Consider the following 14,277-nt stretch of genomic DNA (forward strand, 5'->3'; position numbering starts at 1 on the left):
TGAATTGTATTATTACAGTGAAAATGAGAAAACTTGATCTTTTTAAAATGTTCTTGGTTGATTTGGTGACCTGCTAACAGCTGGTAAAAATATATATTTTGCCAATAAACCTAATATACAATGCAGGTTGAATAATTCTGCTTCCAAGTGTAGAACAAGCATCAAAAATCAGTGAGTAGTTCTTCGGGCTGGGCAAAACATTTCATATCAAAACATAGTCAATTTGGACTGAATACATTTAATCACACATGAATCGATTTTAGTTACAGAATTGAACTTGTGTGACACACAGTAGATCTGATCCCACTTACAGTAACACTCCCTCATATAAACATCTCTATGTACTAAAGAGAAGCAAGAATAGGATTCATCTGTGAAGATTTAAAAGAGATATCTTTAAAACCACAAATGCTTTCTGAATGTGTATACACACTCGTACACATACAAGCACACACACACAAACACACACACACACACACACACACAAAGACACACACACACACACACACACACACACACACACACAAACACTCACACATTACAGACCATTAACATGAGTCACGGGTCCATGTCCATCTGCTGACTGCTCCTGGTGGTTCATACATAATGTGTGAGGTTCACTGACAGAAACTACTCTTCTAGTCTATGTTGGCAACACTTAAACAAAACATAAGTTATAGGTCCTCCAAAATGTCCACATTTGAACAGCTGACTCATCCCTGTTGTCTGGTCTGTGATTTCCCAACAGGCCTTCTGTCACAACGTCCATCGTGTTTAAGTCTGCAGAGACATCAGAGGCTACATCCTTATAAAGTTTCATCCAGCCAAATGATAAAAATGTGTTAAAGGCTGAATTTCCATGGACAATATGGGTCGGCTCTGTTTCCGTGAAGTCACAACGCCTCAGCAGTGAGCTGTCATTACGGAAACTTGGCTAGAATATAACCCCAGACGGCTTCAAATGGAGATATTAAAGAAGATGAAAGGCTCACTTCGAAAAAAGTCTGACAAGTCTGAATCAAGCCATGGAAACTCTTCAAGAAGATGTCCCTTGCAGATCGAATGCTGATGAAGACAAAGGTAATTTATTTAACTGAATAGTCCACTATGATATGTCTGTGAATTTGGCTGCAAAGAAGATTTAATGCCAGAGTTGTTCCATGCTGCTCGCTTGAGTTTTTAGAAATGTCTATTAAGAGCCTTTTACTGTGATGACTGGACAAGACAAAAGGTTTTTTTTTATTTTGCTCAAGCCTGGTGTTAAGTTTGGGAGTCTCTGTGACTGGACAGTGCGGTGATTTGCCTCAGGTTCTTTTGTGGCGTGGATGTTATGAACCTGTGGGGGAAAAAGATTTGAGAATCAAAAGATTGTAGATTCACATGCACCTTGTTAAGTGTTCTATATCAAATATCAGAATATTTTACATAAATGTAAAAATCATGATGAAAGTAACACAGTTCACTTAATGGGTGTCGCTTCTGACAAAGTAAAATAAAATCATACAGTAAGTTATTTTGAACATTGTTCTTTAACACTTTTAACAATCATCTTCTTATCCACTTCCTCTGCTTTTGCCGGTCACGGGGGTTGCTGGAGCCTATCCCAGCTGACTTTCGGGCAAGAGGAAAGGTACATGCCAATGCACCGCAGAGCCACACAAAAGACAAACAATCACGCACACTTATGGGTAATTTGGAACTGATCAATTTACTTGAAGCATATGTTTTTGGAGGTAGGAGGAAGCGAGAGAACCCAGAAAGGAGCCCACATACACACGGTGAGAAAATAAAAATTTGCACAGAAAGGACTCGAACCCAGAACCTTCTAGCTGTGGGACAACAGCGCCACCAAATGTGCCACTGTGCCGTCCAGATCACAGTCGGGCTTTCTCATTTTATTAAATCTAAAATAAGATTTGTTTCATGCAGTATGAGCCATTTTTAAAATTTATTTATAGTTTTATCTTTTTTTCTTGCCTTCATGGAGCAGGTCATGAAAAGAATACAGTAATAATCAGACCAACAACCCTTCTGCATAGGTACAACCCAGTCTGGTCTTAGAAAAGCAACATTTATGCAGCTTGTGGGCTAATTAAGAGACCCCAAATTAATTTCTCATCATTCTAAATGCTCCAGCTCTGCTGGATACTTGGAAGCAGGCAACTGCTCCAAACATTTATCAACTTGTATTTAATGTTATCTAATGAATGATGGAATTCTGAGGACTTTTTCTCTGAAGTGGAAAGCATTTCAAATTCTCCAGATTATCAATCAACTTCTGCAGCAAAATAAGTACGGCTATTTATTTTGTGTGTTGGGGGTGGTTGCTACCTTTCATCCACAAAACATAACCCTTGAATTCATCCCATTTGACAGTGACACACTTTTCATTGCATAGAATCCAAAACTTACATAAATGAAATATGGAATTTTATTTTTCAGCCCATGTAAGAAAAGTGCTTTATTCAGCTCCTCTTGAGCAAATTCCATGTATTTAACCCAGAAATCTTGAATATTCCTGCAATGAGGTTGATTCATGAATGTAAGAACTTCTACTTTCCACATCCAGTGAAATCCAGCATTTAACACCATAAATCATACAATCGGTGTGATCAAGAATTCCATCTGAATGATAATTCAACTCATTCCATAATGTTACATGGATAAATCTATTAATGTTAGGGGTGACAGTGGACAAAAGTGACACCCAGGACTGCCCATATAAATCGTTCAGACACTTACTGTAAATATGAGTTGGCAAATCCACACAGAATTGCACAAATTCCCAGGGCTGGCAAATAAATATTTATGATGCCTCCAATTCCCTCATTTTCCCTCTCCCTGGTAATTGTGTGAGATTCATTTTGTTTTCTCAGTGGAGGAGGCAAAATCAATCTTAGAATATTGGCTAGAAGACATAAAGCATGCAGATTCCAAATGCCTGTGGTTTGCTGAATATAAAAGCTTCATAAATACTCAGTCAATGTTCTTGGGTGGCAATTCCACTTTAATCTTTATTAGATTTTGTTGCTTTTTTAAGGAAAATGTGAAAGTGAAGATGACCTGTATGCGGAGTCAGGCTAACTTGCTCCTGGCTGAGTTTTAATATAAATGAATAAATTAATATAGACTTGGAGAAATGTAGGCCAGGCATCTTAAAATTCTGCTACTGTGATATTTTTGGAAATAGATTTTTTAAAATTTGGATTCTTCTACCAGTTGCTGTTTTTGTAAAGGATTTCCTTTTATGTCTATGTCTAACTCTGTCCTGAAAGAAAGCGCCTAGGTGCCTGAAGTGGCCTCTGTCTTTGATGTAACAACAGTGGGACTTTATAGTTTCCATCATTTCAAACTTTCAGTAACCCTTTTGATTTCCCTTTTTTGTTCCATTGATACATCAAAGTGGCTGTGTCTAAGAAATGGAGTATTCCATTGTGTCTTCTTCAAGTTGTATATGATCTGTTTTTAAAAGGGCGGCACTGGATATAATACTTGACGAATAGACACAAGTGTGAGCTATGCTAAAGCTTTACAGAAGGGAAGCCTTCTGCTGTTCATAAGTTCCCCATGAAAGTTAATACTTCAGATTTAAGAAATACAGGAATCAAACCATTGCTGACTGAGCAAAGCAGGACCATTCCCTTTTTAAATTCAATTACAATGCAAATACGACTCACATATTTGCTGCTCTCTTCTGCATCCTACGACGGCTCCTTGGGCAAAGGCTGGAAAATAAAAGTAAAAGGTCAATATTGTGGAACACAACGGGCCAGCTTTAACTTGTTTTTTTGTTTTTTACTTTTCCCTTGCATGTTGGCCCTGGACGCAGAGAAGCATATGTCTGTTTAAAAGCACAGATGGTGCATCTTCCAATTATATCTAAAGCAAGATGATGGAAGCTGAAGGTTATTTTGTTCTTTCCCAGGTTTTATGACCTCTGATGATGCTGCTTCTCTCCTTGAGCATGAAAAGGTACAGTACCACATCCTTGTTAAGAAATCAAAGACCATGCTTTTATTACACAGATAGAAAATCTTATTACTTTAGCTGTGGGGCAGCGAATAAACAATGTTGCACTTTGTTACTGCAAACAACTTATTGCCTCTTACATTCATCTCCAGGAAAATACATGAAAACCTGCTGTTTTCCCCTTGACCGAGGGAAGGAAACAGCTCCCTTGCCTTCTTGATGTTGTTGAATGAACCACTTTTGTGAAGATAATGACTCTGCTAATCATAATCAGGAACCTAATGGTCTGTTTAGCCAATCAGAGGAGCTAAGGTGGCTGTCTGGGTACTGCATTGGCATTCCCAGCAGCCTCTGCTTTCCACTCTGCTGTGCCAGGCGATCTGCAGACTTGGTATTCCACTGCCTTCCTGGCCTGTCGTCCTGCACTCTGTCGCACTGTCTGTCCAACCAGCCAACTGGCCCCAGTGCTGTCAGACAAATTCAGTCCTCTGAAGAGGCACTGATCCATCACACCTCTCCAGCAGCATGTCATCTAAATGCTAAGTACTTCCACTGCATCTTTAAATCAAAACAAGAAAAGAAATGAGCTCAGGGGGTGAACGGTCGGATGGAATGAAAACTTATAAGGGCACAATATAATCTACTGAGCAAACCCTTAGCTTTTCGATTACATTTGCTTGGAAGGAAGAGAAATTGTGGGAGAACAAAACCGGGTGAGAGGAATGCGTTGTGATTCAGAGCTTGTTATCCATTCAAATATACAGGGAAAGGAGAGAAAGAGGAATCATTGATACACCCGTCACAAATAGAAACCGACCATGCGATTTGATTTCTTTCCACAGATCATCATGAACGCACGTACGTCGCTCTTGCAACAAGACCCCCCCCCCCTTCCTCAGTCAAGCTATTTATTATCGATCAGGGGGATTCTTGGAGTTGTGACAGAGTGCTGAGGCAGCAGAAGTTGCCAGCACTATGAACTGCTCTGACTAATTAAAAGGGTAACAAGGTGAGTTTGACCCCACGGGACGAACTGTGCAAGAGTCAGAGCTGTTTGCCTGTGGTGCGCAGCAGTAAACACTACTCACCGCCTGTGGTGTTTACAAGACAGCAGTCCAAGGACATCAAATACATATTAATCACCCACCAGCACAAGGGCTAAAGGAGATTCACAGATAGGGAATGGAGAAAGAGGAAGTGGAGAACACACGCTTTGCCAATTGCTTGTGTTCAGGTAAAACTGACACACTTGGACCTCGTTTCTGAGCTTGGGACGTCCTCCTTTAACCACCCCTTGTAAACACTGAACACTATGAATAAATGATAAAGCTTCAAGGCTCAAATTAGGTGCACAGCACAGATCTATGAAAGACAGGAAGGGGAGATTGGCAAAATATTAATTGATTCAATTAACTTCCCTTCTTATCATCAACACAACATCCTTTAAGACCAAAGTTTGCTAACAATACACAAATAACACCCTTAGCCAAGGTAGCAGAACAACACTCAGACATATCTGCAGCTGAGATGGAAACGAGTGTGGGTGCAGCATGAGGAACTGCGGCAGGAACCACTTGTGTTTGAGGTCACAGATGCCCCTGCTGCTAGAAAAAACTCAATATGTGCTGATGCAGATAGACCATAATAACGTCATAGATGCCAGCAAACTGGCATGCAAGTCAGAGTTCAAACATGCCTTCAAAAAAGCAAGGAAAATGAGCAAATTGAGCACCTCCTCCGAGAGCTTTCATCTTATCGTGGTGGGGGAGTTTGAGTGCCCAAATGATCCCAGGACCTATGTTGTCAGGGGCTATATGTCCCTGCTAGGGTCTCCCTTGGCAAACAGGTCCTGGGTGGCGGGCCACACAAAGAGCAGTACAAAAACCCCTATGATGAGCAAAAAATCATGTACCGTGATGTCGCCTAGTATGGCGCAACCGGGGCCAAACCCTGAAGCCAGGCCCGGGGTTGGGGCTCGTATGCGTGCGCCTGGTGGCTGGGCCTCCACCCTAGGGGCCCAGCTGGGCTCAGCCCGAAAGGACGACATGGGCCCAACCTCCAGTGGACTCACCACCCGCCGAGGAAACCTTAGGGGACGGGTGCAGTGTGGATTGGGTGGCAGTCGTCAGCGTGGGGTTCGACGATCCAATCCCCAGTCTAGCTCTAGGGACATGGAATGTCACCTCGCTGGGGGAAAAGGAGCCAGAGCTTGTGAAGGAAGTTGAGAGGTACCAACTAGATATAGTCAGGTTCACCTCCACTCACAGCTTGGGCTGAGAGTGGAGAGGCCAAACCCTTGAGAGGGGCTGGACCCTCCATTTTTCTGGTGTTGTCCAAGGTGAGAGGCGGCGGGCTGGTGTGGGCTTGCTTGTGGTCATATGTTGGAGTTCACCCCGGTGAACGAGAGGGTCACATCCCTGCGCCTTCAGGTTGGGGACAGATGTCTCACTGTGGTTTCGGCCTACGGGCCAAATGGCAGTGCGGAATACCCGGCCTTCCTGGAGTCCCTGGGAGGGGTACTGAATAGTGCTCCAACTGGGGACTCCATTGTTCTCCTTGGGGACTTCAACGCTCACGTGGGCAATGACAGTGAGACCTGGAAAGGGGTGATTGGGATGAAAAGCCTCCCTGATCTGAACACGAGTGGTGTTCTGTTATTGGACTTCTTTGCTAGTCACAGTTTGTCCATAATGAACACCCTGTTCAACCACAGGGATGTCCATACTTGCACATGGAACCAGGACACTCCATGGGGGACACCTCGATGATCGACTTTGTTGTCGTATCATCAGACCTCCAACAGCGTGTGTTGGACACTCGGGTAAAGAGAGGGGCAGAGCTGTCAACCGATCACCACCTGGTGAGTGAGCTGGATCCGCTGTCAGAGCAGGGGGCCAGACTCGGCACGCCCAAACGTGTTTTGAGAGTCTGTCGGGAACGTCTGGCAGAACCCTTTGTCAGTGAGGTCTTCAACTCTCACCTCTGGGAGAGCTTCTCCCAGATCCCGCAGGAGGCTGGGGACATTGAAGGGACCGTGTTCTCCACCTCCATTGTCGAAGCGGCTGCTCAGAGCTGTGGTCGCAAGACCTCTGGTGCCTGTCATGGCGGTAACCCCTGCACCCGGTGGTGGACACTGGAAGTAAGGGATGCCGTCAAGCTGAAGAAGGAGTGCTATCAAATGCTGTTGAATTGTGGAACTCCGGAAGCAGCTGACAGGTACAGGCAGGCCAGGCGTACCGCAGCTCGAGTAGTCACGGAGGCAAAAACTCGGGTCTGGGAAGAGTTCGGGGAGGCCATGGAGGAAGGCTATTGGTCAGCCTCAAAGAGATTCTGGCAAACCATTCAGCGCCTTAAGAGGGGAAAGCGGTGCACAGCCAACACTGTTTACAGTAGAGGCGGAGAGCTGCTGACCTCGACTGGGGATATTGTCAGGAGGTGGAAAGAATATTTCAATCAATCAATCAATCAATCAATCAATCAATCAAGTTTTATTTATATAGTGCTTAATCATGGCAGCAGACATTTCAAAGCACTTTAACAGACAGAGAAACCCAACTGAACCCTCCAGAGCAAGCATAAGAGACCGTGGTGTGGAAAAACTCCCTCAATGAGGAAGAAACTCCGGGCAGGACCCAGACTCTTTTGACCAGCCATCCGCCTCGACTGGTTGGGTGGAAAAGAAATCAAAGGAAGATAAGAACAGGAAAGAGAAAGAGAGACAGAGAGAGAGTGGCAGATAGGCCAGACAGAGGCAGTGTCAAAACGGTTAAAGTTATGTTTCCCATTGCTAAAGTCAAGGCACAATTACAGCTGCGTGGATGAATGATGGCAGCATGGAGGAAGAAAGGAAGCAGGACCCCAGCCGATGGATAGATGAGAGGTGGTACTGGTGGGCTTCGAGGAGCAGGTCCACAGAGGAAGGTCCACAGCAGATGGGCAGATGAGGGGTGGAACAGTATGATGACACGAAGGAAAAGACGCAGCAGGACCCCAGCCAATGGTTAGGTGAGGGGTGATACTGGTGGGATGAGAAGAGCAGGTCATGCCTGGGTGGATGAGGGGTGAACCTGGGAACACCTCGGGCTCCCCCCGGAGGAGCTGGAGGAGGTGTCTGGGGAGAGGGGAGTATGGGCATCTCTCCTGAGACTGTTTCCCCCCGCGACCCGGCCCCAGATAAGCGGTAGATGATGGATGGATGGATGGATGGATGGATGGATGAGCAAATTGCGGAAACCAGTTGTGAGATTTACACCTTTAGTGATTATGTGATTATGCTCGATGCCCCTTAGTTGCTGAGTCCTGCATAGACTTGTTTCAAATAGACTCACTAAGGTTCCAATCGGTCACTGCTGTTGTTTTTCAGTTTAGAAGAAGCATTGAAGAATGGAGAGTACAAGCCTGATGAACAAAGTCCCAGTTATTCAGACATAGAATTGTCACAGAGGAGCAAAGCGAGCTTTAGTCACAAAGTAGCTGCTCAAATTTGTTGGTTTATTTCTGGAGGAGACAGCAAAATACAAATACAGTAGATGCAGTGTCCAAAGCTCCCTTACTGACATAAAGTACCAGTAGGTATATTATAGCGTTAGGACAGTCCATTAGTCTACACTTTTAAGGTAAATGTAATAATTTGCAATATTATACTGCATTCAGGAGTCATGGGGCATTTTGAGCAACAATCTGTGTTGTCTGCAGAACGTTGTATCGATGCTCTTCTTTCCCTTTAGTGTTGGTCTCCACCAAATCTCGAGAAAAATGCCTGACTATGTTCAGTGCTTTCACCATATAGTTAGCTTATGAGCTAACTTTAAAATTATCAAACTGTAAAATTGGGCAATACAGCAGTTTCCCGAGATACAAACACCAGACTTACAAACAATTCAGCTTAAGAGAAACTGTTATGTTAATAAATTGGATATTGTCTGTACTAACTGTAGTTAATCTGAGATTAACAGGAAATAGGATTTAGTATTTAACATACAGCCTCAACTAGAAATCCATGCATTTACATGTTTGACAATTTCTGGGCATTTGTGTTGAATACAGACACTGCTTTAAATAATTTACTAAAGTAAGAGTTAAATGTTAAAATAAAAAATCAGGCTTAAACAGTGAGATAATTTTATTAAAAATCAAGTTTAACTTCATTTAACTTGATGTTAAATGATGTGGTATAAAAACAAAAATGAATTTGAAAATCAGTGGCGACTTACATTAAAAACAATGCAGACTTGATGTTTATTGTGATGGATGATTAAAAAAAAGTTTAAAAAAACAGCATTGGATTGTAAATTGGTAATGTACTATATGTGATATAAGAAGACATACAGCATTAATAAAAGCGTATTTATGTATGCCTTTAACAATATTATGGGATGTTTAACATGCTTCTAAAGTCTAAAGACTGTAAGATAACAGTTAATGTCGCCATTAAGTGGATTCTAGCAAGGAAGCGCAAAATCAAATTTTATGTCATATATCCATCCATCCATCCATCCATCTTTGCCATTTTTCCACTTTGCAGGTCACGGGTGTTGCTGGAGTCTATCCCAGCTGGCTACGTACAAGGGGTGGGGTACGTCCGACGTGTCATCAGTGCATTTCATCAGGGCATGTCATATTCATTAACATGAAAAAAAAAGGAAATAAATAAAAGTAGTTCATAAACATACATATAGGAAATAGATCTGGGTGACAGTGTCACGTCTCTGGACTATTATTATTCTATTTGTTTTCCTGTCACTAACATATCATGCTATTTCAGATTTGGTCCCACTTGCGATCAGTTCATTCCCTGCACCTGCCTTCCCTTCGCTCACCTGCAGCCCCTCCCCTGATCAGCCTCCAGTCTTCATATACCAGCTCAGCCCTCGGTTCGCTGCCAGATTGTTAGTGTTCGCCCCGACTCTCCAGCCTTTGATTCCTGCTAGTTCTTCTGATTCCTGTTACTGACCAAGCTTGTTTCCCAGATCCTGCCTTTTGTCGAGCCCTTTTGGATTTGTCTGCCTGGTTTGTTGGAATGCCTTTTGGTGTATGAACTGCCTGATTTTGGACTCTACCTATTTGCTTGCCGTCTGCCTGACTCGTCTGCTGTTTGGACTGATTACCTGGTACCTGAACCCTGCTTGTCCTATTAAACCTGTCTTTGGTCTTGACCCGCCTGCTTCACTGTCGTGCTTTTGGGTTCTAACCACCAGTCTCGTTCGAGCCGTGACAGATCATTTTTGTCAGACAACGGTAGTGATTGTAACCCATAAACAGCAGATACAAAAGATGCAACAAGCATCATAGATTTAGGAACAAGCTGTTGCTGCATGATTAAATATGTCCTCTCTAGAGATATCCATTCTACAATACTCATTACACAAACCTGTTGAAAAGCAGCCCATGGATTCGACAATTTCACACCAGACGGAGCTCTAGGGACAAGCATTGATCAGGGAAAAACCGAAATGACAGTTCAAAGCCTGGTCATGACAAAACTTCAGACAGTAGAGTGGAGCAACATGCTTCAAGTGACAGCAGGAAGACATTGCATCCATCCTGGGTCTCAGACAAAGAGAGGAGCAGCGCAGCATATGCCTGCTGAAAGCAAAACAAAAAGGCAAAACTTGTTTGGTAGATGATGGCATTTCCAGGGGAGCTTCAACAAAGATGCAATGTGTTGCTCATTCAGGTCCAGTGATTGAACAGCAAAAGAAAGTGTAAATGCAATCATAAAGCTCCCTGCAGTTCCATAACACCTCTGATAACAAAAGACCGGAAAAGGAATAGATTGGTGGGCTCAGTTTAGCCGTTTCTCTTTCCTCAAAGTCTCTATCAATATAAACTATTTCAATATATTTTCTGCATCAGTTCATGTGCTATCTCCACAAGACTGATGATCATGCCACAGCATCCGGCAAACAGATGAGCTGAAACCAAAGGCGTGCATTTTTCTATTCTGCTTGATAAATAGGTAGGTCTGTAAATGAAGCTGAAACAGAGTATGTTTGCTTATCGACCGTAACCTCTGTGTACCCCTGTGTACTTCTGGCAGGACCAGGAATGATGTCTGAACGTCAGTCATTTTCCAAATGCATATGAAGGTAAGCCAGCCTGGATTCAGTTTGTTATCCCTAAGGATCCAGACAGAGGCTGTCAGATACAATATAACAGTAATTTAAGCTGGAAGTGAGCCACGTAAAACTAAGAACATGAGCAAAGAATCAAAAACTGTTTTAGCAAATTCTAGCTTTTTTGACAAAAATACAAATACTGCTACAAAAACAAAACAACAAAACTAACAAAAAACCAACGAAACTGTTTATGCCAACAAAAAGGTGGAAATATACAGTATATTTAATTAGCTTGAATTTATTTCAATAATTTAATAATTTCATCTGCAAATGACAGTGAAATCCAGCAGAGCATTGACGGACATGGTGCTCGACATGCATATATAGCACCTGAAAATACTCCTGGCTTTCAAAGGCTTTTGAAGATGAAAACTTTTCTGTAACGACCTCTGGAGCTGATTTACTCGCTAACATTTTCCACTAAATTTGACACAGGTGCATTAATAATAATTATTTTATTTATTCAACTACTTTCTTTATTTTAACTTTACCTGAACATTGAATAAAAAGAGATACGTTGAAAGAAATACATTAAATATAAGCTGGTCACAGCAGCACCTAAAGCAAGTTGTTTAACCCTCATAGTCTACCTTAATCTAAAGATGGTACAAAATACATATTTGTTTTCCTTTTGAAACGGTTCATAATGCAGATAAACAACAAAACAAATGACATCCAAAACTAGTCTTGCAGCATTTCTCAGATTCAGTTAGTTCAAAGCTAAAATTAAAAAAATAAAATAAAAAAGTGGAAAAAAAGCAAATACAAAAATACTGTATTTACTTCATCAAAATGTACCCACATTTCAAGAAAATCTGAAGATTTTGTATAATTCTGAAAACAAAAAAGCAACAATATCCTACAACTAACAGAAGGAGATGGGTGGAAACAATGTTTAAAAAGAATTCAGGCTGCGGCAGAGCTCGATTTTTTTTTCATTATCTTGAGATCTGTTAGAAAAGAGCAGGTAGTGGCCATGGGTTTCCAGAACCACTGGGATGCACACGTCTGTGTAAAGCTCTGTTTGGTGGCACACATTTGAAGCATATATAAATCACTGCATGCACATTACTGGTTTAAATATAACATACAAACATGTTTTCAGATCATAACTCACTGAGGCACCTTTGTTTTCTGGTTGACTAATGTTGTGTTTGGTCTGAACTCGTTCTGTTAGCCTTACATTAACAATAAGGCCATGTGGTGTTCGCATCTGCTTGATTTTTCGTAACACTTTAAACAGGTAGAAATACATGGAGTCCCATCATAAGCCTACTTCATTAAAAAAATATGCAATGTTTTCCCATTACCTGTTTGTTAGAGTCAAAATGATCATTTTTCTTTAATTTGTATGTCAGTACTTTTTTTTTTTTACGTGTTTTTCACCGCAGCCGCCGCCCACTGCTTCCTACTGGAAATGTACATCGCAAAAAACAAAAGTGTGAGATTGAAAAAGTAGAATAAATCACTAAACCTTCTAGAAGCTTTAGTCTTTAATAATTATTACTCAAAAAGGAGGTAAACAACTCAAAATAAAGCAGAGTGTGTGTCCCTGGTAATGAATAAAAAATCTATTGAAATTGTGTGATGTTTTTAATGGTGTTTAGATAAAAAGATATCTAAAAATGAGGCTTCCCAGATATTTATGTAGTCATTGATTCACTTCCGCCTGCCGCATGTACAGTTTGAGACATCTAACAAATATAATCCAAATATTAGATTGCAGTTGTGGAAAAATATGTTACTGGTTAATTTATTTGATTTCGTATTTGCTTGTTCTTTGTTATTGGTTGGACATCACATTCTTTTTGATCCTTAACCTCAAAGAGCAGCATAGCCAACACTGTGCAACCTTAAGAGCTAATCTACACTTCAATTCAAGGAGCCACTCAGAGAGCCTGAGGTGTGCAGCAGAGCCTTTGAGGAGTTCGATCAAGAGCCAAGTGCTTCTCTGGTCAGATTCATTGGTCGATTAGCCAAGACACCGAAACCTTTATGGCAACAATTCTAGCACTGTCGAATAAATGTGAAGCAAGCCTTTGTTACCACGAGGTTGTAATGCAAAGGTGTGTGTTTTTGTCTTATGTTCATTTTGCAAATCCCCTTCATTTAGCAAAAACAACCACAAGCAACTGTTGTGTATCTCTGTAGACCACACATTGGCTGAGCAGTGACACTCACTCTGTGAGTGCAGATGATTCCTCTTCTGGTGCATTGTCAGGCAGAACAAGTACACGTAAGACTACAGGTTCAAATTGACTGTTTTTTCAAGTGCTCGCATTTCATAATTTGGAAACTATATTTGAGGAAACAGCTTGGTAGTATCCTCTGGAGATGAAGTATTTTTTAAGTGCCGGATCGTTTTCAGACCTTCACTTGATCACCACACACTGATCCTAGAGCTCGGTAGTGCGCTCATCTGTGCTCGCCAAACAGAGCAAGCGTTCCAATCTCAAACAACCAAACGTGAAAAGAGAAAAATTATGTCCTATCATGAATTCAGTCAGTCGCTCATGTCAATTTTCTACCTTAAGTCCATTTCTACCTCCCCGTATTTCTATCTTCCCTTACACGTACACACACACACACACACACACACACACAAGCGCGCACACACCCTGTCAAGCCTATGAAGGCAACCTCATAACACCCCGCCCCAGCCCTCCACAACCGCGCTTTCCACCTCGGAGAATTTCATATGTAGACCTTTCAGCGGCTCACTAGTGAAGACAAATTGCTAGCTTGTTTGGAGGGGGGCCTCCAGAGAGTGATTCATATTAATGGCTGGCTGGCAGTGGAGAGCGAGCTGCATATACAATCTCCATTAGCAGGTTAGACTGGAGTGTATGACCTGGCATTGCCACCATGAGCTACACACACACAGGAGAGCAGACTGCAGTGTGTGTGTGTGTGTGTGTGTGTGTGTGTGTGTGTGTGTGTGTGTGTGTGTGTGTGTGTGTGTGTTGGTGCAATGAGACTGGTCTATCATTTCATCAATACATCGCAGTATCATGGAGATGGTTCAGATATATTCTGCCGTAATATTTACTGCAGAATTCTTTGCTCCCACATATTCCAAGGCTATGGACGGATCCGATTGAATCATTTGGGTTAAATTTGTGATTTGAACTTTTTATTTCATTGTTTTTAGATCGTATTTTAAAGAGAAACAGTGGAGTTTTTACATGGG

The 14,277-nt window shown here is 42.0% G+C and overlaps 1 protein-coding gene across 1 annotated transcript in view; it reads right to left on the reverse strand.

Annotated features, from left to right (window-relative positions):
* Positions 1-497: 497 nt before the first annotated feature.
* tafa5l (TAFA chemokine like family member 5, like) overlaps positions 498-14,277 on the reverse strand; it is a 57,221-nt gene continuing 43,441 nt past the window's right edge. Inside the window, exons 4-5 of the mRNA XM_068338508.1 lie at positions 3,678-3,725; positions 498-1,336 (exon numbers count right to left, since the gene is read on the reverse strand). Coding sequence (XP_068194609.1) covers positions 3,702-3,725 — 24 coding nt within the window. The 3' untranslated portion in view covers positions 498-1,336; positions 3,678-3,701. The remainder of the gene's footprint in view (positions 1,337-3,677; positions 3,726-14,277) is intronic.

Source organism: Antennarius striatus, chromosome 2 (assembly GCF_040054535.1).
Source record: "Antennarius striatus isolate MH-2024 chromosome 2, ASM4005453v1, whole genome shotgun sequence".
NCBI lineage: Eukaryota > Metazoa > Chordata > Actinopteri > Lophiiformes > Antennariidae > Antennarius > Antennarius striatus.